The following is a 24207-nucleotide window of genomic DNA, read 5'->3' on the forward strand; positions in this document are numbered from 1 at the left end:
TCATTTTTAAGAAATTAGATTCAACCATAGCCACATTTATTTGGAATTCAAAACATCAACGTATCCAAAGAGCGACCCTACAAAGACCTAAGGCAGAAGGTGGCATAGCTTTACCTAACTTTCAGTTTTATTACTGGGCAGCAAGCATACAAGCTATAAAAACCTGGACATGGATACAGATAGATGAACATACACAGGCTTGGTCCGCAATAGAAATTAAATCCTGCGGTACTTTTTTACATTTCTTGCTTTGTACCCCAATAAATACAAGTTATCGCCAATATACTAAAAACCCAATTGTGGTTCACTCACTCAGAATATGGAACCAGTGTAGGAAACATTTTAAGATAAAGAAGCTTTAAATCTGTGGCACCTCTGCACGAGAACCACCTTTTCCCACCCTTACAAACATATGTAGTTTTTAATATCTGGAAAACATTTGAGATTAAATCACTTAGAGATCTATATATAGACAATGTCTTTGCATCATACAAACAATTACATTCCAAATTTATCTTTTCAGCAACACATTTCTTTCACTATCTTCAAATTAGAAACTTTGTTAAACAAAACCTGCCCCATTTTCCTCACCTCCCACCCACGTCTATGCCGGAAAAAATATTGATCAGTCTTGAGGACTCGGACAGCATTTATTTAATATATAAAACCATTTTACAGTCCCTCCCTTTCAAAGATCCAAGAGGACAGTGGGAAAAGGATCTCTCACTTAACATCTCAGAAAAGGAGTGGAAGGGAGCAGAGAATTCACTCGAGCTCCATATGCACAAAGTGTTAACTTAGTGTTACCATTTAAGTTAAGGAGCAGCCAAAAGAAGAAGAAATTTAATTTTAAGAAAAAAAAAAGTTAAGGCAAGTTAATGCAAGTCCTGTTGGATGCTGGACTTAAAGATGGTTTGGAAGAGCCAGTTGTCTATGAGGGCTACATTTGCAAGAGATGCCAGCTGATCCAGAACCTCGAGCTCAGGGTCACTGAACTGCCCTGTGTTGTAGTAGAGAATTGGTGGACTTGGCCCAGTTGTCCTTTAGAGAGATAGTGTGCACCCCCAAGGTGGCGCGGGAGGAGATTCCAGACCAGACAGGTAGAAATAGGTGGGTCACGGTCACAAGGCATAAGGTAAAGGGTGCACACTGTCCGGGGGCATCAACCCCAGAATTAGAAGTGTCAAACCATTATCATGTCCTTGCGGAGCTGGACGGTGTCTCTGATAATTCTGAGGTGGTAGGCAGGGATGAGGAGCCCCAACAGGCCACCTCAAAACCAGTTCCCAAAAAGAGAGAGGTAGTGATAGTTGGGGACTCAATCATTAGGGGGATAAAAGCGCAAGTGTGCTCCAGAGAGAGAGAGTCTTGCATGGTGTGTTGCCTTCCAGGAGCACAGGTGGGGGACCTCCCTGGAAGGGTGGATAGGCTCTTGGCCAGAGTGGGGGTGGATCCAGTTGTCATTGTCCATGGTGGAACAAATGACATACATAAGGGTAGTCTGTCAGTTCTGTGATCCAAGTTCAAGGAGTTAGGTGCCAAGATGAGGAGCAGAACTGAGAAGGTAGTCTTCTCCGAAGTTCTGCCTGTGCCACGCGCCAGTCCAGGTAAGACTGAGGAGATTAGAAGGCTTAACGTGTGGCTCAAATCTTGGTGCAAGGTAGAAGAGTATAGGTTTATGGGGCATTGGGACACCTTTTGGAACAGATGGGGCCTGTTCCGCTGTGACGGGTTACATCTGAACTAGACGGGGCACCAATGTACTGGGGAGGCATATGCGTAGGCTAGTCGAGAATTGTTTAAAATAGGGAATGGGGGCACAGGGAGTTTGGGACAGGCCAGGTTTAGATCTATACATGGAAGAACAAACAATGGTGTAGAAACAAGAATGCATAGTAATGTAAATTCTAAGTAAGCATTTAAATGTAGAAGGAGTAACACATTAAAAATAGCTTGTCTTAATGCTAGAAGTATCAAAAATAAGGTAAGTGAGTTGGAGTTATATGTAGCAGAGCATAATTATGATATTATAACAATAACGGAAACCTGGCTAAATAATAAAGATGGGGATAAGTGTAACATAGAGGGATACAGATTTTTAGGAAGGATAGACAGAACAGAAAAGGAGGTGGGGTTGCTGTTTATGCCAAGCAGGATTTTAATGTAAGACCTCTTCAGTAGGATGATGAGCCCCATCTTAGTGAGGACATGTGGCTTCGCCTGGAAAATATTAGGGAAAGAGGTCTTATTTTAGGAGTGTGTTATAGACCACCCAATGCAGACAGTAATTTCAACACACATCTTTTTAGTAATATTAAAAATGCAAGTTTACAGGGAGATATTATAGTCATGGGGGACTTTAATTATCCAAATATTAACTGGGATAACCTTACAGATGGCGGAGCACAAGAGCAGGAGTTTTTAAAAGTAATCAGTGACTGTTTGTTAACACAGCATGTTAAAGCATCAACACGGGGTGAAGCCTGTCTGGATTTAGTATTTTATAATAATCAGGAGAGCACTGAGGGTGTAGAGGTGATTGGACCACTAGGGTCACGTGACCATAAAATAAAATAAAATTGTTAAGTTGAACTGTGGTAGGGCAAATTTTGAGCAGATGCAACAATGTCTAAGTAGGATACACTGGGATAAGCTTTTAAGTGTGGAGACAGTCGAGGAGCAGTGGAACAAGTTTAGAAATGTGTTACATGTAATGCAGGACAGATACAGACCTCAATTTGGAATTAATAGGAAACTAAAAAAAAAAAACGGTGGATTAATAAAGATTTAAAAAAGAAGTTGCAAAGGAAAAAACGGCTTTATAAGGCATATAAGACTAATGACTGCAAAGGGAATCGTAGAGCATATGAGAATGTGAGGGCAACCATTAAGAAGGATATCAGGGAGACTAAAACACAGTTGGAGAGGAATATAGCAGATAAGGAGAAAGATGACCCTAAGAGATTCTGTCAGCATTTTAGGAGTAAAAGAACAGTCAAGGAGGAGGTCAAGTGCATCAGAAATAGTAAAGGGGAATTAAACGATACAGACAGTGAAATAGCGGATGCCCTAAACTTACATTTTTCTGAGGTGTTTACAAGTCAGCAAGTGGATAACCTCAGAGCGGTAACAGGGACTACTAAGGAGGTACTGAGGGATTTGGAAACTGTAGAGGGAGAAGTGCTGCTCAGATTAAATAAGCTGAAATCAAACAAATCACCAGGACCAGATAATATTTACCCTCAAGTTTTTAAGGAGGCTAGTGAGTACAGATAAACCCTTGACACATATTTTTAGGAAGTCACTGTGCACTGGAGAGATTCCGAAGGACTGGAAAATGGCAAATATCCCATTATATAAAAAGGGTGACAGGGCAGATCCAAACAACAAATAGGCCAGTAAGCTTAACATGCGTCACAGGAAAATTAATGGAAGGAATTATTAAGGATAAGATTGAGCAACACCTGGCAAAGACAGGAGTTATTAGGAACAGTCAGCATGGGTTCAGAAGAGGGAGGTCGTGTTTTACTAACATGCTGGAATTCTATGAGGAGGCAACAAAAGGATATGATCAAAGTGGAGCAGATGAGACTATTTATCTGGATTTTCAGAAAGCATTTGATAAGGTGCCACATGAGAGGTTGGGCATCAAATTAAAAGAAGTGGGAGTTCAGGGTGATGTTTTTAGATGGGTGAAGAATTGGCTCAGACACAGGAAGCAAAGGGTGATGGTGCGAGGAACCTCATCAGAACTGGCCAATGTTAAGAGTGGTGTTCCACAGGGGTCAGTGTGGGGGCCGCTGCTATTTGTAATGTATATAAATGATCTAGATAGGAATATAAGTAACAAGCTGGTTAAGTTTGCAGATGACACCAAGATAGGTGGATTAGCAGATAATTTGGAATCCATTATATCATTACAGAAGGACTTGGATAGCAGACAGGCTTGGGCTGATTTGTGGCAGATGAAATTTAATGTCAGTAAATGTAAACAATTACACATTGGAAGTAAAAATATGAGGTTTGAATAGACAATGGGTGGTCGGAAAATCGAGAGTACACCTTATGAGAAGGATTTAGGATTCATAGTGGACTCTAACCTATCGACTTCCCAACAGTGTTCAGAACCCATTAAGAAGGCTAATAGAATGTCAGGTTATATAGCGCCTTGATGTGTGGAGTACAAGTCACAGGAGGTTCTTCTCAACTTTTATAATGCACTGGTGAGGCCTCATCTGGAGTACTGTGTGCAGTTTTGGTCTCCAGGCTACAAAAAGGACATAGCAGTGCTAGAAAAGGTCCAGAGAAGAGCAACTAGGCTGATTGAGGGCTACAGGGGTTGAATTATGAGGAAAGATTAAAAGAGCTGAGCCTTTACAGTTTAAGCAAAAGAAGATTAAGAGGAGACATGAGTGAAGTGTTTAAAATTATGAAGGGAACTAGTCCAGTGGATCGAGACAGTGACTTTAAAATGAGTTCATCAAGAACAAGGGGACACAGTTGGAAACTTGTTAAAGGTAAATTTCGCACAAACGTTACAAAGTTTTTCTTCACACAAAGAACGATAGACACTTTGAATAAGCTACCAAGTAGTGTGGTAGAGAGTAAGACGGTGACTTTTAAAACTCAACTTGATGTTTTTTGGAAGAAATAAGTGGATAGGACTGGCGAGCTTTGTTGGGCTGAATGGCCTGTTCTCGTCCAGAGTTTTCTAATGTTCTAATATTCTAAAGCATACAATTATTCAACTCAGAATTATATATCAAGCACATCTCTCTCGCTTATAATTGTCCAAAATATTTCCAGAGCGAGAGCCAACCTGCGCACGCTGCAATCAAGTTCCATCCTCACTGGGTCACATGTTTTGGACCTGGACCAAATTAACATCATTCTGGACCAAAATCTTTAAATGCCTATCAGACAGCCTTAGTGTCACAATCCCTCCTAATCCAAACAGCTGTGTGTGGTGGGCTACCAGAGGGGCTTCAAGTGGAGATGGACACACAAACTGTGATTGTCTTTACTACAGTATTGGCACTCTGATTTATTTTGCTAAACTGGAAGAATCCTAACTCTCCTCTTTTAAGACAGTGGGTAACTGATGTTATATATTATCTGAAATTGGAAAAAAATCTAATTCTTTCTGAGAGGATCTGTGCAGAACTTTTTCTAAACCTGGCAGGATCTAATCAATGATATTTTAGAATGAGCTTTTAAATTGGGGAAGCAGATTCTCTCCCTTCTTTTACTCCATTTATCTTTATTCACTTATTAATTCATCTATTCACTTATTTGTACTAGCTTTAAGTTTTACTCTGCTGGCCTAGCTCTCTCTCTCTCTCTCAGGGATGGGTGTTGATTTGCTTTTGATCCTATTTTTGTAAAAATGGATTTATGGAATGTTTGTGTGATTTCAATAAAATCAAAAAAGAAAAATTGCACTTAATGAACATATATTTTTGTTATACTTTTAAAAATTGTAGCAAATCTTATATATAAAGCAGACTGTAACAATCTTTCAGTTTTCTATGTTTGATATCATGATGTGCGGAACGTTTCTGGGGCCTCATGTATAAATGGTGCGTACGCACAGAAATGTTGCGTACGAACCTTTCCATGCTCAAATCGCGATGTATAAAACCTAAACTTGGCGTAAAGCCACGCACATTTCCATGGTACCTCAAACCCTGGCGTATGCAATTTCTCCGCTCGGTTTTGCAGACTGGCGGCACCCAGCGTCAAAGCAGTGCTACTGTTCCTGTGTGGTTACCCTTTCTTTCTTAGAACAACATTCCGGACGCGGCTTTATAAATACACTGAAATTAACTGCATATTGTTTATTAGTGTAATGCATCTGATTGAAATTAACCTGCAGCAATATAATGGTCCAGGGAATTTGCCATAGTATTCCAAATACCATAACTGCTTTAGCGTTGTTACTCTCACTGCATCTTGTTCTTCTTCTTTCAGCTGCTCCCGTTAAGGGTTGCCACAGCAGATCATCTTTTTCCATATTACTCTCACTGCACCACTTGAAGTATTTATATCACTGTATCTGAGTGGGGAATCACAGCAGCAGCTGATCTGAAAGAGAAATATCGGTATACAGTTTCAAGCACACACTACCTCGGCCACGGCAAAACGCGTCAAAGTCTTTCCTGTACGGACCTCGTGTTTCAGAACTATAAACACACTCAATCAGTCCATCAAGTGCTCCTTGTAGAACTGTTTGTACTTATAAGTACAATTACCCCACTGTAAACTTGCACTACAGTTATAATATTGCACAACCTGCTCCACTTTATAAAGCGCGTATGAAGACGATATCATTTTTAAGATGAAATGCAGCAAAATATGTTGCTTATATTATACAGATAAAACTTTAACTTCATTTAAATAATCTGTATTGTTAATAATTAAACATGTGAGGACACGGTGCCGCAGCACTAGCTAGTTTACGGATAGCTCCTGCCTTGCGTTGTATTCTTGCTGGTGCTGACGCGACACTGGAAGGATAGACGGATAGAATAATTAAACATGTACTACGAAGATATTTCAATGTTCCATAAAAGGTTTGAAGAATCGGCGTTCTAAGCTTACAGATGGCTTAACGTCTATTACAGAGCTGATTGTGTGGCGATTAGCTATTTGGAGAAAGAAAAGTAAGGACAGGAATTGGAGGTTAGTACGTTTGAAAGAGACAGTACTTCTGTAATAAATGATTTCATCAAAGGTCGCGCATGGCGCAGCAAGCCTCTTGCGTGAGATATGAACAATCACTGCGCCACCGTGTTCCCATGTTTAATAACATGCTTTAACTCCTATCGTCATGAAAAAGATATCACGTATACATCTCAGTATTTTAATTATTCAGAGAGCTGTAATATCACGAATGTAATGGATTCTGTGTCCTGTCAGAGAAAGAGAAAGAACGGAAACACGTAGTGATTCACACACATAGAGCACATAGAAGATCAAACACAGAACAAAGCATTTAACGTTCTACTTTAGTTACGATGGGATTTGAGAAACTAGTAAAATAAACGATTTTAAGATGAAGTTTATGATGTTCTACTTTAATGACAAAATAAACTACGTGATTAAAGTGGAAATTTCGAGATTAAAGTTGACATTTTGTGCTTTTTTCCCACTGTGTGCCTATTTTTTTTCTCTGTACCCTAATAAGCTTTCATATGACACTCAGACGGTCCGCTACGACTCGCCTTTTCACGCCGACTTTGATATGTGACAACTTATCTGCACTGTGCGACTTTGTGAACTTGAGCTTTCGAGTTTCTCCAACGCTATGTCACTCGATCAACTTCCTTTTGTTGATTATATCACTGTTTAAACCAACAAATAGTATGTTTTTCTTTTCCCCCGTGCTTTTCCCATTGTCTTTTCACAGAAGGCTATTTATATCAATTTGCATATTCAAAGAGGCATAATTCTGGGAGGAGTTGGGGCGGGACAGAAGGTGCATGCACGTGCGTTACTTTTCACGCTGATTGGGATTTATGTAGTGGAAGAACGTGAAAGTTTGCGTGCGCACAGATTCCTGCATCTGGATTTTTCTGTGCGTACGCACATTCCCGCTTTTGTGCTTACGCCATGTTATAGTGTGAGTTCTACGCACGCCATTATACATGAGACCCCAGGTGTGCTCTGTAAAAGCAACTGATAGTTTTATCATGAAAAATCCATAGTATTATGTGTTCGTCGTTTAATATTTGTTTTTGTTAACTATATTTTCATTTCACGTTATTGTTATTGTAACAATATTGTAGTGATAATATAATTAAATCAACCTAATAATAATATTAATTTATTTGACGTTTTTTTCATTGTCAAAAATTCTGCATGTAAAAACTTATTACTACACCACAAAACAAAAATTAATCTGTCAATAAAACCTTAAAAAAGGCTTTGCTTCTCACTTCATTTTTACACTACCTTGAATGTATTCCGCAATTATATTTTGATAAATATAGGCTATCTATTATCTATTATTATCCAACTTTATGTGGAATGTTCAAGGGTGGGAAGTCCTAAGAACCTTTATATATTGGCTAAAGATGGAAAAGCTAAAAACATTGTATATAACAAGGTACTTCAATAAACAATACAAGCACATTAGTGAGTCTTCATTGTTTGTTAATTTATTTTTATTTTTAAAGTTGCGTTTTTTTTAATTACATTTTTCTCAAACAATTAAAAAAAAACTTTATTTTCCTCCCAGTATTTCAGCTAGTTATTAATATTCTTTAGTTACGTTATTTTTTCACTGGGATCCTCTGCAAACTTAACCAGATTATTGATTTTATTTTTGTCTGATTGTTAAAGCAGCAGCTGCAGCACTGACCCCTATTAACATCACCTTATCCTGATCATTTTTCCCACACCATCTCCCTTTGCTTCCTGTGTTTGAGCCAATCTTGAACCCAGCACCCTGCATTCCAACTTGTTTAGTTTGACTACTAGTCTCTCATGCGGCGCCTTATCAAAGGCTTTCTGAAAGTTCAGATTAATCTATCATATGCACCACTCTGATCGGATCATTTTGTTGGTTCTTCATATAATTCCAGAAGGTTAGTGAAATGTGACCTAACACTCCTGCTCTTCACATGTACTGCTCAATCATCTCCTTAATTATTCCTTCTATTAATTCACCTGTAATGAACTTTAAGCTTACTGGGCTACAGTTACTGGGATCAGCCCAGTCATCCTTTTAACACCACAGGATGTTTGTTGTTAGCCTCCATTTTATTCAAGTAGTTAGGTCAGCTTTCTACATCTTTTTTAGAAGTTAGTTATTCTGTTAACATGACTCATTTGTAACATTGTGTTTTCATGATTATTACAGGAAGAAGAAATCTAATTGCTGTCAACGTGTACTGGAAAGTGGAGATCAAAATATATTTTTGGAAATGATGAAATTTGAAGTCTACGTGTCCTTACACTGGTATAGTGAGACACTGAGGACACTGGGACGCTTGATAAATAAGTCAGTAAAGAAGGTTACGGTCATATTGGATTCATCATTCAGTCGTGACTCACAGAAAACTTTCGTCCTCATTGTGTCAGAATGCCTGGAGAAGATGGCTTCTGTACGGTGAGTAACATGCAGTATTTATGTGTTATTCTTATCACTCCCAAGTAATCAATGATTATTAATTTAGTAAAATGACATTTCAGAGCGATGCCAATAACAAGTTTCAAAGATTATTTGTCCCCAAACAAAAAGCAACGGAGTGAACACTAAGTATGAAGAGTCAGGTTATGTTGTGGGCTCTCCAGTCGAAAGGTCCATCACAGTACAACACAAACCGTTCACTCAGTAAAGTGGGTTTGGACTCATGAAACACACACAGGAGAAATAAATCAATTCAGTGTGTTCTGTCATGCTGGGGTCACAGGGCATGCTGGGTAGAGACTGTTTCTAAAGAGCTTCTACCTTGATAACAACAAAATAGTGAAGGAGATAAAACTGACAACGTAGGGTAGAATAAGACTTAAAAAAAAGCAAAGTAAAAATCTGGCAGGGGTCTTACCGTGAAACCCACCGCATAATCACAGCATTCTGCTGTTCATGTGATCATTTGCTGTCAGGTGATTTTGATATCAATGGCCAAGCTTGTGACACACAGTCAGGTGGCTCAGTCATCACAAGCACCTATCAGTTTGTGACCCAGTTTGAGCAGAAAACATCAAATATAAAATTTTTAATAAATAGAATTTTTAAATTAAATGGGAACAAGAAATAGTTTTAGTAGTTCAAGTTCCCTATAAGACAATACTGTTGATGAATTAGTAGTTATAAGAAAATAATATACTGTATATTCAAATAATGTATAAGCAAGACAAATGTAAATTTAACATCAATAAGAGACTACAAACTGCAAGTTATGATGCCAGATGTAATAAAATTAAGCAGTTGGTGTGACATCCTGCCTAAGACCCTGGACTGGACGTTGAGGACATCAGTTCAATTGCTGCCTGTACCAGTAGATGGATCTGCGTGTGACAATAAATAAAAATATTAGAATTAAAAAAAAACGTAGATGTCTGAAGATGGAGATGAGTAGAAAATAAATGGATACACATTACTGAAAAAAGTGCATCATGATCAAACAGCTTGGCCATTTATGTAAAAAGGGATTTGAGTCTTCATAGAATGGCTCAAATGTTGGAGAGGAGGTTTGGAACTAAAAGAGCTGTGAGACTGAGGGTGTGCTAGAGACCACCTGTAAGAGCCATTTGTATAATAATATGTAAATGCATGTATTAAAGTTTAAGTTGATTAATCATGCCTTTGTGTACAATAAGTAGGGGCTCCATTAGTCTGTCCTGCTTCTGTAGCTTTAATTCTGTAAAGGGGGTTGGGTCAGATGTCTGCTGATGAGAAGGACTTGGAGCAACACTTTTTGAAAGTTTTCAGTTGAATATAATTATATAGGTTTACAGAAAAGGAAAACCCTTTGGTCCTGTTTGAAGTGGCACTCAGCAGGGAGTTGTCACTATGCCACCAGTGCATGTGATAACATGACAAAGAAGTGATGGCCATTGGGTTGGTTGACTTTTATGTATTATTTTGAAAATACAGCACCTTCATACAGTCTGCAGACCATTCACTTTTTACATGTTCTATGATGTTGTTATGCTGTTAAATTATTCATTTTTCCCACATCAAGCAAATCACAAAGTGAAAACAAGATTTTAGAAACTTTTGCCAATTTATAAAAATCTAAAAACTGAAATATCACGTGGATACGAGTATTCAGAACCTTTATTATGACACTTGAAATGTGGCTCATCATGTTCTATTTATCATTACTGAAATGTTTCTACACCTTGTTTGGAACCCACCTGTGTTTAATTCGATTGACTGAACTTGATCAGGAATGGTTCCCACCTGTCTATAGAAGGTCCACATGTTAGCAAAAGTCAAGCTGTGAGGTCAAGGGAACTGCCTGCAGAGCTTAGAGATAGTATTGTGTTGAGGCACAGAATGGGAGAAGGCTGTAGCACTGAAGAGCACAGTGACCTCCATAATTATTATATGAAATAAGTTTGGAACAACCACAACTCTTCCTAGAGCTGGCCACCTGGCCAAATTGAATAATTGGGAGAGACAGGCTTTGGTAAGAGAGATAACCAAGAACCCAATGGTCACTATTGCTGATTTCCAGATAACCTGTGTGGACATGGAAGAAACTTCCAGAAGGTCAGCCATCACTGTAGCACTTCACCACTCTGATGCAGTGGCCAAGAAGAAGCCTCTCCTCAGTAAAAGACACATTGCAAAAAGGCAAATAAGTCAGGGTTTGAAGGAAACCTGGCTGGAGCAAAGCACAGAGATATCCCTCATGAAAACCTACTTGGAGCGCTCTGGACTTCAGACTGGCGTGAAGGTTCTCGTTCCAACTGGTCAGTGACTCTAAGCACAAAGCAAGTCAGGAGTAACTTAGGAACAACTCTGACCAGAGCCCACTTGAACCCAGATGAACATCTCTGCAGAGACCTGAAAATATGCGTCTACTAATGGTCTCCTATTAAACCTGACAGAGCATGAGATGATCTGCAGAGAAGAATGGGATAGAAATCCCCTGTGAAATGATGAGCCTCGACACAAAACAAAGGTTTGGGGCAGCCACCCGTGTACTTGACCTTGGCTGCAAAAGGCTAAGCTTTCAGCAAAACAGAGTACAATAGTGAGTCCAAAACAGAACTGCCCAACGGAGGAAGGAAGTTGGGTTTTGTAGGGAGGTTTAAGGAAGCTGAGGTGGAAGTGCCATCTTCATACTCAGGCAGAATTTCCTGTATCTGGTCTGCGGGGACAAAATAATAGTGTTGAGTGCACCCTGCCACGGGCATAGAATTCCCTTCTTTTGGTCCCTGTGGTTGGCTCCCATGTGCATGTGTGTGACACCCCAGATCCAGGTATGCAAAGCTTCTCATGTCAGACCCAAGAAGACCCCAGGCCAAAGGAGCTTTAATGAAGTACTGAGTAAAAGGTCTGAATACTTTTGTCAATGGGATATTTCAGTTTTTAATTATTAATAAATATGTCATTCTTAGGTATTGAGTGTTGTTTCATAAGAGAAAAAAACTCAGTTTAAATGATTTTAGCATAAGACTGCAACATAACAACATATTGTGTATCCAGGTCAAAAAACATTTGTGCCAAATACAGAATGTATGAGCACATAAGAGAGAAAAGAAGAGGGAAATTAGAAATAAAAAACAAAGACCAGAACAATATAAGTGAAGAACCAAACATCAGTCCGTAAAGGCTTAGTCAGAGTTTTGACAGGAAGAGAACAGCCAAGGGGGTGACAAGCATTAAAGTGCTTAGGAAGGGGGCAGAAAAGCAAATGGCCGGTGCCCCTCAGCTTCTATTTTTTATAAATTCATCTACTATGGAAAAGTAACTACAGAGAGCTGACTGAAATCCTAAATGGTTACAAGAAAATGGAGTGAGTAGCATTGCTAACACAAAGGCCAAGTGATCAAAATAAAATATGTTGGTCATTTGCTTGACAAAGTGAAGATTTTAGGACATTTTTGTTATCATGAACTGGTGTATTTAGTAGACTTAATGGACCTGCTCTCATTAGATGATTTCTTACATTCTTCTGTCAAAGATCAAAGGTACATTACAGTAAAATGAAATTAAACTCCTGGATACTCCTGCACTGTATCTTTAGACAAAATCTTTTATTGTCCACTATGTGATTACAGCACAGCAGTCCTTATTATGTTGCTGAGCTGAGGCCATGTTACCTTTTAGTTGAGCCATAACTAACCCTTTAAACCAGGGGTGGGCAAAGTCATTCCTGGAGGGCCGCAGTGGCTGCAGGTTTTTGTTCCAACTCAATTGTTTAATAAGAAGCACTTATTGCTCTAGAAACACTTCGGCTTCATTTTAGTTGTCTCCCTCATTAAGATTTTGAACCCTTATTGCTTATTTAAGTCTTAAAAAGCTGCATTCTCGGTTTTTAATTACTCCTTATTAGCAATAAGATGCAAATGACAAAAGAAACCAGCAGTTATCCATTTTGCTTGTTACCCTTTACACCTCTGTGTGTATTTATTGTGCACTATTTGGTTTAATTAAATACTTGGAAGGAAAGAGAAGAGAAAAAAGTGAAGGATTGAGAATTACCCATCCATTTTACTCTTCAGCGTATTTGGATGATATCCTTAGAATGGAAAAAAAATCTAGGATATGAGAATGACTTGACATAGCAGAGTTAAAGCACTAATAAGCCATGAAATGTAATTATTGGCAAGGATTGTTTTCTAATTAAGCAACTGGGTTGGAACAAAAACCCGCAGCCACTGCGGCCCTCCAGGAATGACTTTACCCACCCCTGCTTTAAACGATTCATGTCAGGGAGGCTCCCGCCCATCCAGTCTGGTCTGATAGTTGTGACCGACATTTAAAATTTATTGAGGAATCTGGGGACACAATTTCACCAGGAATGTGATGATCACTGATGTCACCAGTAATAACGTTTATCTGTATAATAAGAGGATGCTGGAGGGTCTAAATATACCAAAACACACCCAGAGAGAACACACAAAGTCTAAGAAACAAGCCTGATGTAAACTCTGGAGTCATGTTAGCGAATATTTGCACACTTGAAAATAAGATGGATGGACTCAGGGCCAGGATTACAACTTGATTTGAAATTAGACCGTCCTGTGCTTTTATTTTCATGAAATCCTGGCTATCAAAATATACACTGGACTCAGTCATTCGACTTCCCATGCATAATATTTATTGTGGGATGATACTGTGGCATCAGGAGTTTGTGGAGTATGCCTTTACATCAACAAATGGTGGTGTTTGGATGCACAGACCATCAGCAGACACTGCACAATGTCTGCAAAATTTTTGCTAGTGAAATATGGACCCTTATATCTGTTGAGAGAGTTTATTGCTAGCTTTCTGCTGGTTGTTCACATTCTGACACACAAATTCTGCTGAAGCATTTGGAGTTTTATAGGAGACTATCAACATTCAAGAAAGTTTACACTCGCATGCTGTTTTCATTGTCGCAGGCAATTTTAACAACTGTGAGTTAAGACTGTGCTTCCAAAGTATCATCAGCACATTAATTCTCCAAGTAAGGGAACAGAGCATTGTTGATTGTGTATAAAGTGAAGTTAAAGGACCTATGGGGCTGTGCCCTGCACCTGTCTTTGACTGTCAGACCATATGTTCTCAAGCAGGCCCCTCTATAATTGAGACTGTTAAAGAATGTACTGAAGAATTTGATCAGGCGCTTTGGGAGCATTCAGTGGGAAGTATTTAAGAATGCGTGAGGACTGTACTGGATGAATATGCTACAATTAGTGATATCTATAATGGCATTGGCAACATTGTATCTTCAAAATGCATCCAGAATTAACACTTGAATCTTTGAAGCCTACGAAAGCCGTAATGCCGGGCCACCTTAAATTCTCTTGCACCTTCTCATCAGCATCTTTGTTTTGCAAATGTGTCAATCAACACTGGCAGCAGGCAGCCTGCTATCCCATCCTGCACCGATACAGCTGAAGTCAGACGCGAAATTCTCACAGCTGAAATATGTTTATATGGGAGTGAGGTGTCTGAAATTGTAGAGGGTAAATAATATATCGTTATTTGGAATACATCTATTTCATGTGTTTTCTGTGTCTACAACGATCTGTGTAAATGTAGGATGACAGGAAATGTAATGCGAGAAATGCTGAACACATAAGTAAAACAGAAACTTTTTTCATGTTATAATAATAATGACAAAATGCTGATGTGAAGTGTATAATGTGTGAAGACAGAGCTCCAAATATCAAATAAACACTTTCACAAAATGTATAACAAAACAAGTGCACTTTTATTCAAGAATATAACTGAAGAAAAAGAAATTGGTTTAGGATACAAAGTACACATGACTCATTGGATGGTGACGAGGTAAGAACTGCTGTCTCATAATCAAGAGGTTGCCTGTTTGATTCCGGGTCCTCTCCACATTTACTGTTTTGAGTAGTGAGCTGCTATTATCCATCCATCCATCCATTGTCTCCCGCTTATCCGAGGTCGGGTCGCGGGGGCAGCAGCTTGAGCAGAGATGCCCAGACTTCCCTCTCCCCAGCCACTTCTTCTAGCTCTTCCGGAAGAATCCCAAGGCGTTCCCAGGCCAGTCGAGAGACATAGTCCCTCCAGCGTGTCCTGGGTCTTCCCCGGGGCCTCCTCCCGGTTGGACGTGCCCGGAACACCTCACCAGGGAGGCGTCCAGGAGGCATCCTGATCAGATGCCCGAGCCACCTCATCTGACTCCTCTCGATGCGGAGGAGCAGCGGCTCTACTCTGAGCCCCTCCCGGATGACTGAGCTTCTCACCCTATCTTTAAGGGAAAGCCCAGACACCCTGCGGAGGAAACTCATTTCAGCCGCTTGTATTCGCGATCTCGTTCTTTCGGTCACTACCCATAGCTCATGACCATAGGTGAGGGTAGGAACATAGATCGACTGGTAAATTGAGAGCTTCGCCTTGCGGCTCAGCTCCTTTTTCACCACGACAGACCGATGCAATGCCCGCATTACTGCGGATGCCGCACCGATCCGCCTGTCGATCTCACGCTCCATTCTTCCCTCACTCGTGAACAAGACCCCGAGATACTTGAACTCCTCCACTTGGGGTAGGATCTCGCTACCAACCCTGAGAGGGCACTCCACCCTTTTCCGGCTGAGGACCATGGTCTCGGATTTGGAGGTGCTGATTCTCATCCCAGCCGCTTCACACTCGGCTGCGAACCGATCCAGAGAGAGCTGAAGATCACGGCCTGATGAAGCAAACAGGACAACATCATCTGCAAAAAGCAGTGACCCAATCCTGAGCCCACCAAACCGGACCCCCTCAACACCCTGGCTGCGCCTAGAAATTCTGTCCATAAAAGTTATGAACAGAATCGGTGACAAAGGGCAGCCCTGGCGGAGTCCAACTCTCACTGGAAACGGGTTCGACTTACTGCCGGCAATGCGGACCAAGCTCTGGCACCGATCGTACAGGGACTGAACAGCCCTTATCAGGGGGGCCGGTACCCCATACTCTCGGAGTACCCCCCACAGGATTCCCCGAGGGACACGGTCGAATGCCTTTTCTAAGTCCACAAAACACATGTAGACTGGTTGGGCAAACTCCCATGCACCCTCCAGGACCCTGCTAAGGGTATAGAGCTGGTCCACTGTTCCGCGACCAGGACAAAAACCACACTGTTCCTCCTGAATCCGAGACTCGACTATCCGACGGACCCTCCTCTCCAGGACCCCTGAATAGACTTTTCCAGGGAGGCTGAGGAGTGGTGGAGGGGTTTGCGTGTCCCAATGATCATAGGAGCTCTGTTGTCCGGGGCTTTATGCCCCTGGTAGGGCCACCCAAGGCAAACTGGTCCTAGGTGAGGGATGAGACAAAGAGCGGTTAAACAAACCTCCTATGAAGAAAAACAATTTTGGACGGCGTTTTCCCTTGCCCGGACGCGGGTCACCGGGGCCCCACTCTGGAGCCAGGCCTGGAGGTGGGGCTCGATGGCGAGCGCCTGGTGGCCGGGCCTGCACCCATGGGGCTCGGCCGGGCACAGCCCGAAGAGGCAACGTGGGTCCCCCTTCCCATGGGCTCACCACCTATGGGAGGGGCCAAGGAGGTCGGGTGCAGTGTGAGTTGGGTGGTGGCCGAAGGCGGGGACCTTGGCGGTCCGATCCTCGGCTACAGAAACTGGCTGCTATTATTAGTAGTATTATTGAATAAAAACATACATTTGATTGGAGTCTATAACAGCCGCTGTAAATTTACGGTACTTTTTTTTTTATTCAGTTTTATTCTCTTGATCACGTTCACACTCTCCAAAGACACAATATTTGACAAACAATGTTATTGCATAAACACACGCTCAAGATCAATACAAAGAAGAATAATTACTTTCAACAGTACACGAAATAATGCACAATTTAACATTTAGCAGCATCCCTACTAGTAACAAAATTTAAAATGCTTATAGCTCTAGAAATAAAATGGTTCTTAACGCTGTTGTTGTTTACCTTTGGAAAACAAAATCTGTAGCCTGATGACAACAGCTGGAATCTAAAGAAAGGGGGATGGCATCTGTCAGACAGAATTGAGTCTGCTTTCATTTTAATCTGTTTGCAATGTCAGTGGTAGAGGTCCGCTGTGAACCAATAATTTTACTGCCAATTTTTATAATGCTGTGAAGATGACTTATACTCTTATTGCTGAGGTTGCCAAACCAACAGATAAAACAAAATGTAACAATGGATTCAATGAAAGACTTGTCCATTTTAAAACAGTTGAGTTTCCTAAGAAAGAAAAGTCGTGACGACCCTTTTTTTTACAGATTTGCACTGTGTTAAGATCAAAGTTTAGTTTGTTCTTAATGATTGTTCCCAAATATTTATATTTCTCTACCATCTCCACTTTCTCTCCCTTTAATTAAAGTTGAGACAGTGGATGGTGGAGAGCACCTGAGATCTACAACCATATATCTTTTCTTAGAAATATTAAGTCATAAATTAGTGTGACCACACCATTGTACAAACTTATCTACAAGAGGTCCATGACTGTCTTCCTTATCTTGTAGAAGACTCAGAATGACAGAGTCGTCTGCCCATTTCAGGATGTGTCTAACCTTGTGTGAATCCTGCAGTCATTTGTATGCAGGATAACCAGAAGAGGTGATGGGTAGCATCCTTGCAGAGTACCCACAGTTGTAGTTAGGCTATCAGATAAACAGACATTGACACCCACTCTTTGTGTTCAGTTTGTTAAAAGGTCCAGAATCCACTCCACCAAGTTATGGTCCAAACAGAACTGATCAATCAGTTTCTCAACTAAAATGTGGGCCTGCTTTGTGTTAAAAGCTGACCAAATGTCTATTAACTGCAATCTTGTGTGGTTTTTTGATCCTTCCAAGTGCTCATACAGTAAATTCAGAAGTATTGCTGTGGCGTCCTCCACGTCCCTCTTTTCTCTGTCTGGTCCAGAAGAGCCTCACTTTTGTGAAGCAGTTGTTTTAATTAAAGGATTTTATGATATGAGACGTTAATGCCACTGCTCTAAAGTCACTTCATCCTTTGCAGTGTGCAGTTTTTGCCATTGGAATAACAGTCTCCTGTTTCTGTAGGCTGGGCACTTGCTGTAAATCCAAGTAAATTTCAGATATGAAGGGAATATTGGAGAGAGCTCCTCTGCACAGTAGTGAAGCAGATGGCCACTTATTCCATCTGGACCTGAGCTTTTTTTATTTTTGTTTGTTTAAAGACCGTTGTGACATCATTCTGGTTAAAGAACGGCTGACTCCCGGCTCCAGTCCTCGGTCTGTTTTTTTTTGTTGACTTACAGTACTTCTGAAGTGAAATCCTTTGTTTCATATCTTGAGTAGAACTCATTCAAGTTTTGTGTCAACTGATAGTCAGCTCTGACCCTTGCCAGTTCAACTCGATTATCGATTTTTGTTTGAATACCAGCCATCATCTTCATACCATTCCATAATGAGCCCCAGTTATCAGTCTGCAGTTCCTCTCTATCCTGTCCTTATCCTTCTGCTTTGTCTGTTTTATTTCATGTTTCACCTACTTCTGTTATTTTTTCTGTCCCGTTAATGTTCCATGTAGAAATACCCTATTTTTTGGGTTATCAGTTCTTTTAGATCTCTGATAATCCACGGCTGATTTTGTGAGTATTATGACATCCTCACAGAACTGCATGTATATCAGCTTACAGTGTCTATCAGTTCATTGATGTCAGCACAGGATTTCTCAAATTCTGACCAGTCAGTGCACTCAAAACAGTCATGCAGGTACTCAACAGAGTTCTCATCCCAGAATTGAATTTGTTTGCTTTCCGGCTTTTTTCTCTTAAAGATGGATTTATGGATTGGAATAAGCTGGACACAGTAATGATCTGATGAACCCAGTGGCAGTTTTGCTCTCCATTCATTAGCGCCTTTCATCATTTATTTCTTCCATCTTTAAAAATGTGAGGAAATTAAGGCGCTTTCTAAATAAACAGGAGTCTGAGAAAATAAATCATACATTTATCTCTAGTAGGACTGACTACTGCAATGCGGTGTTCACTGGATGTTCAAACTGTTTTCTATTCAGCCTCTAGTTAATACAAAATGTGGCTGCAAGAATTATTAAAAGAACAAGAAAATATGAACACATAACTCCAGTTCTTAAATCCTTACACTGGCTCCCGGTTAAGTTTAGGGCAGACTTCAAAATCCTCCTTTTAACATATAAAGCATTAAATGGCCAAGGTTACTTGTCTGAACTTATCATGACTTAAAAACCAGAGCACCCATTAAGATCTCAAGATGCCGGTCTGCTTATGATTCCAAGGATTAATAAAATAACAGTGGGAGGTCGAGCTTTTAGTTACAGGACCCCTAAACTGTGGAATGGCCTGCCTGCTACTATAAGAGATGCCCCTTCGGTCTCAGCTTTTAAATCCCGGCTGAAGACTCACTACTTCAGTTTAGCACACCCTGACTAGAGCTGCTGATTAACTGTACAGACTGCATCTCTGTTGTTAGTCATTAGCACTAAAACATAAGTAATATGATAGTTAGAATTGGATACTAACCCTCACCTATTCTGTTTCTCTTCTCGGTACTCAAATGTGGCAGTTGTTGCCATGGCCCACCTGTCAAGTTGTTTTGTCTGCCTAAGGTAAAGTCATCCCTGATGGAGGATCGCAGGAATCGTGAGAAAGAGGGGTCCTTTCATCGGATTGGCTGGCCCAGGACTGTTTCAGCCATGGAATGGCCAAATGGGGGAGGCACCTTGATGGATGAGGTCTCTATGACTCTAAATATATCCAAATCTCATCCATCCATCCATCCATCCATCTTCTTCTGCTTATCCGAGGTCGGGTCGCGGGGGCAACTGCTTGAGCAGAGATGCCCAGACTTCCCTCTCCCCGGCCACTTCTTCTAGCTCTTCCGGGAGAATCCCAAGGCGTTCCCAGGCCAGCTGGGAGACATAGTCCCTCCAGCGTGTCCTGGGTCTTCCCCGGGGCCTCCTCCCGGTTGGACGTGCCCGGAACACCTCACCAGGGAGGCATCCAGGAGGCATCCTGATCAGATGCCCGAGCCACCTCATCTGACTCCTCTCGATGTGGAGGAGCAGCAGCTCTACTCTGAGCCCCTCCCGGATGACTGAGCTTCTCACCCTATCTTTAAGGGAAAGCCCAGACACCCTGCGGAGGAAACTCATTTCAGCCGCTTGTATTCGTGATCTCGTTCTTTCGGTCACTACCCATAGCTCATGACCATAGGTGAGGGTAGGAACATAGATCGACTGGTAAATTGAGAGCTTTGCCTTATGGCTCAGCTCCTTTTTCACCACGACAGACCGATGCAGAGCCCGTATCACTGCAGACGCCGCACCAATCCGCCTGTCGATCTCACGCTCCATTCTTCCCTCACTCGTGAACAAAACCCCGAGATACTTGAACTCCTCCACTTGGGGCAGGATCTCACTCCCAACCCTGAGAGGGCACTCCACCCTTTTCCGGCTGAGGACCATGGTCTCGGATTTGGAGGTGCTGATTCCCATCCCAGCCGCTTCACACTCGGCTGCGAACCGATCCAGAGAGAGCTGAAGATCACGGCCTGATGAAGCAAACAGGACAACATCATCTGCAAAAAGCAGTGACCCAATCCTGAGTCCACCAAACCGGACCCCCTCAACACCCTGGCTGCGCCTAGAAATTCTGTCCATAAAAGTTATGAACAGAATCGGTGACAAAGGGCAGCCCTGGTGGAGTCCAACTCTCACTGGAAACGGGTTCGACTTACTGCCGGCAATGCGGACCAAGCTCTGACACCGGTTGTACAGGGACCGAACAGCCCTTATCAGGGGGTCCGGTACCCCATACTCCCGGAGCACCCCCCACAGGATTCCCCGAGGGACACGGTCGAACGCCTTTTCCAAGTCCACAAAACACATGTAGACTGGTTGGGCGAACTCCCATGCACCCTCCAGGACTCTGCTAAGGGTGTAGAGCTGGTCCACTATTCTGTGACCAGGACAAAAACCACACTGTTCCTCCTGAATCCGAGGTTCAACTCTCCGACGGACCCTCCTCTCCAGAACCCCCGAATAGACTTTTCCAGGGAGGCTGAGGAGTGTGATCCCTCTGTAGTTGGAACACACCCTCCGGTCCCCCTTCTTAAAGAGGGGGACCACCACCCCGGTCTGCCAATCCAGAGGCACTGTCCCTGATGTCCATGCGATGTTGCAGAGATGTGTCAACCAAGACAGCCCTACAACATCCAGAGCCTTGAGGAACTCCGGGCGTATCTCATCCACCCCCGGGGCCCTGCCATCAAGGAGTTTTTTCACCACCTTGGTGACCTCAGTCCCAGAGATGGGGGAGCCCACCTCCGAGTCCCCAGGCTCTGCTTCTTCATTGGAAGGCATGTTAGTGGGATTGAGGAGGTCTTCGAAGTACTCCCCCCACCGACCCACAACGTCCCGAGTCGAGGTCAGCAGCGCACCATCCCCACCATATACAGTGTTGACACTGCACTGCTTCCCCTTCCTAAGACGCAGGACGGTGGACCAGAATCTCCTCGAAGCTGTCTGAAAGTCGTTCTCCATGGTCTCCCCAAACTCTTCCCATGCCCGAGTTTTTGCCTCAGCAACCACCGAAGCCGCATTCCGCTTGGCCTGCCGGTACCTATCAGCTGCCTCCAGAGTCCCACAGGACAAAAGGGTCCTGTACGACTCTTTCTTCAGCTTGACGGCATCCCTCACCGCCGGTGTCCACCAACGGGTTCGGGGATTGCCACCACGACAGGCACCGACCACCTTACGGCCACAGCTCCGGTCAGCCGCCTCAACAATAGAGGCACGGAACATGTCCCATTCGGACTCGATGTCCCCCACCTCCCTCGGGACATGGTCGAAGTTCTGCCGGAGGTGGGAGTTGAAGCTACTTCTGACAGGGGGCTCTGCCAGACATTCCCAGCAGACACTCACAACACGTTTGGGCCTACCACGCCTGACCAGCATCCTCCCCCACCATCGAAGCCAACTCACCACCAGGTGGTGATCAGTTGACAGCTCCGACCCTCTCTTCACCCGAGTGTCCAAGACATGTGGCCACAAGTTCGACGACACGACCACAAAGTCAATTATCGAACTGAGGCCTAGGGTGTCCGGGTGCCAAGTGCACATATGAACACCCCTATGCTTGAACATGGTGTTCGTTATGGACAATCCGTGACGGGCACAGAAGTCCAATAACAAAACACCGCTCGGGTTCAGATCGGGGGGGCCATTCCTCCCAATCACGCCCTTCCAGGTCTCACTGTCATTGCCCACGTGAGCATTGAAGTCTCCCAGCAGTATGAGGGAGTCCCCAGAAGGTATGCCCTCTAGCACCCCCTCCAGAGACTCCAAAAAAGGGTGGGTACTCCAGACTGCTGTTCGGTGCATACGCACAAACAACAGTTAGGACCCGAAGGCGTAGGGAGGCTACCCTCTTGTCCACCGGGGTAAACCCCAATGTACAGACTCCAAGTCGGGGGGCAATAAGTATGCCCACACCCGCTCGGCGCCTCTCACCGGGGGCAACTCCAGAGTGGTAGAGAGTCCAGCCCCTCTCAAGGAGATTGGTTCCAGAGTCCAAGCTGTGCGTCGAGGTGAGTCCGACTATATCTAGCCGGAACCTCTCAACCTCGCGCACTAGCTCAGGCTCCTTCCCCTTCAGAGAGGTGACATTCCACGTTCCAAGAGCCAGCTTCTGTAGCCGAGGATCGGACCGCCAAGGTCCCCGCCTTCAGCCACCACCCAACTCACACTGCACCCAACCTCCTTGGCCCCTCCCATAGGTGGTGAGCCCATGGGAAGGGGGACCCACGTTGCCTCTTCGGGCTGTGCCCAGCCGAGCCCCATAGGTGCAATCCCGGCCACCAGGCTCTCGCCATCGAGCCCCACCTCCAGGCCTGGCTCCAGAGGGGAGCCCCGGTGACCCGCGTCTGGGCGAGGGAAAACGCCGTCCAAAGTTTTCATTCATCATAGGAGGTCTGCTGAACCGCTCTTTTTCTCATCCCTCACCTGGGACCAGTTTGCCTTGGGTGGCCCTACCAGGGGCATAAAGCCCCGGACAACAGAGCTCCTAGGATCATTGGGACACGCAAACCCCTCCACCACGATAAGGTGGCGGTTAAAGGAGGGGATATCCAAATTTTATTATGTGATATCATCTACTGTTAAATTCTGCTCCATACTTCTAAAATTTTTATTTTTATACTGTATTGAGGATTTGTTCTCTTCTGTGTATTGTATTGTGTTTGACCCCCTTCTTTTTGACACCCACTGCACGCCCAACCTACCTGGGAAGGGGTCTGTCTTTGAACTGCCTTTCCCAGGTTTCTTCCATTTTTCCCTACAAGGTTTTTTTGGGAGTTTTTCTTTGTCTTCTTAGAGAGTCACAGCTGGGGGCTGTCAAGAGGCAGGGCCTGTTGAAGCCCATTGCGGCATTTCTTGTGTGATTTTGGGCTATACAAAAATAAATTGTATTGTATCAAGCACTCGGTTACCTCAAGTTGGGCAAGTGACATATTGGTAAAACTTGCAAAATGTTTTGTTCAGTGCACATCAGTTAAATTCTCCCAAAATAAAGTTCGAAGTGTCGAGCGATGCTCTGTATTGCTCTAGAGATGAAGTTAACAGCCTCGCTTCCCACTGCCCTTGGGTGAATATACACAAGTGTGATGACAATCTGTGGAAATTCTCTGGGCAGATTAATGGGGCACAGCAGGACAGACAGAAGTTCAGAATCTTTTGTGCAAGGTTTTTTTCTAACCACCACCACTTTACACCAATGTTTATTTATATAAAGGCAGACACCTCTGCCGTGTGACTTACTGCTGATGGCCGAGTCTCTGTCCATACGAATTGGTGCACCAAGTCTTTTAATTTTCCAAGTCTTTCATTTCTTTCATTCTTCATTCATTTAAAGATTTCAACTGCTGCTTTAACAGCCCATTACATGTTCCACCAGACCTGCAGCTCAGGGGTGAGACGGGATAAGTAACAGCCATTGCACTCATGCCCACTCTTGTACTCCCTGTTAAATGCATTTTATTATCGGATAGAATATCATCCGGCAATCTACATGTTAGAACTAGACAG

At 43.0% G+C, this 24207-nt stretch overlaps 1 protein-coding gene across 1 annotated transcript in view; it reads left to right on the forward strand.

Moving 5' to 3' along the window:
* The window catches only part of LOC114644700 (NACHT, LRR and PYD domains-containing protein 12-like), a 129896-nt gene that overhangs the window by 35484 nt on the left and 70205 nt on the right, over window positions 1–24207 (forward strand). Inside the window, exon 3 of the mRNA XM_051924012.1 lies at window positions 8864–9112. Coding sequence (XP_051779972.1) covers window positions 8864–9112 — 249 coding nt within the window. The remainder of the gene's footprint in view (window positions 1–8863; window positions 9113–24207) is intronic.

This window comes from Erpetoichthys calabaricus, chromosome 2, assembly GCF_900747795.2.
Source record: "Erpetoichthys calabaricus chromosome 2, fErpCal1.3, whole genome shotgun sequence".
Lineage (NCBI taxonomy): Eukaryota > Metazoa > Chordata > Cladistia > Polypteriformes > Polypteridae > Erpetoichthys > Erpetoichthys calabaricus.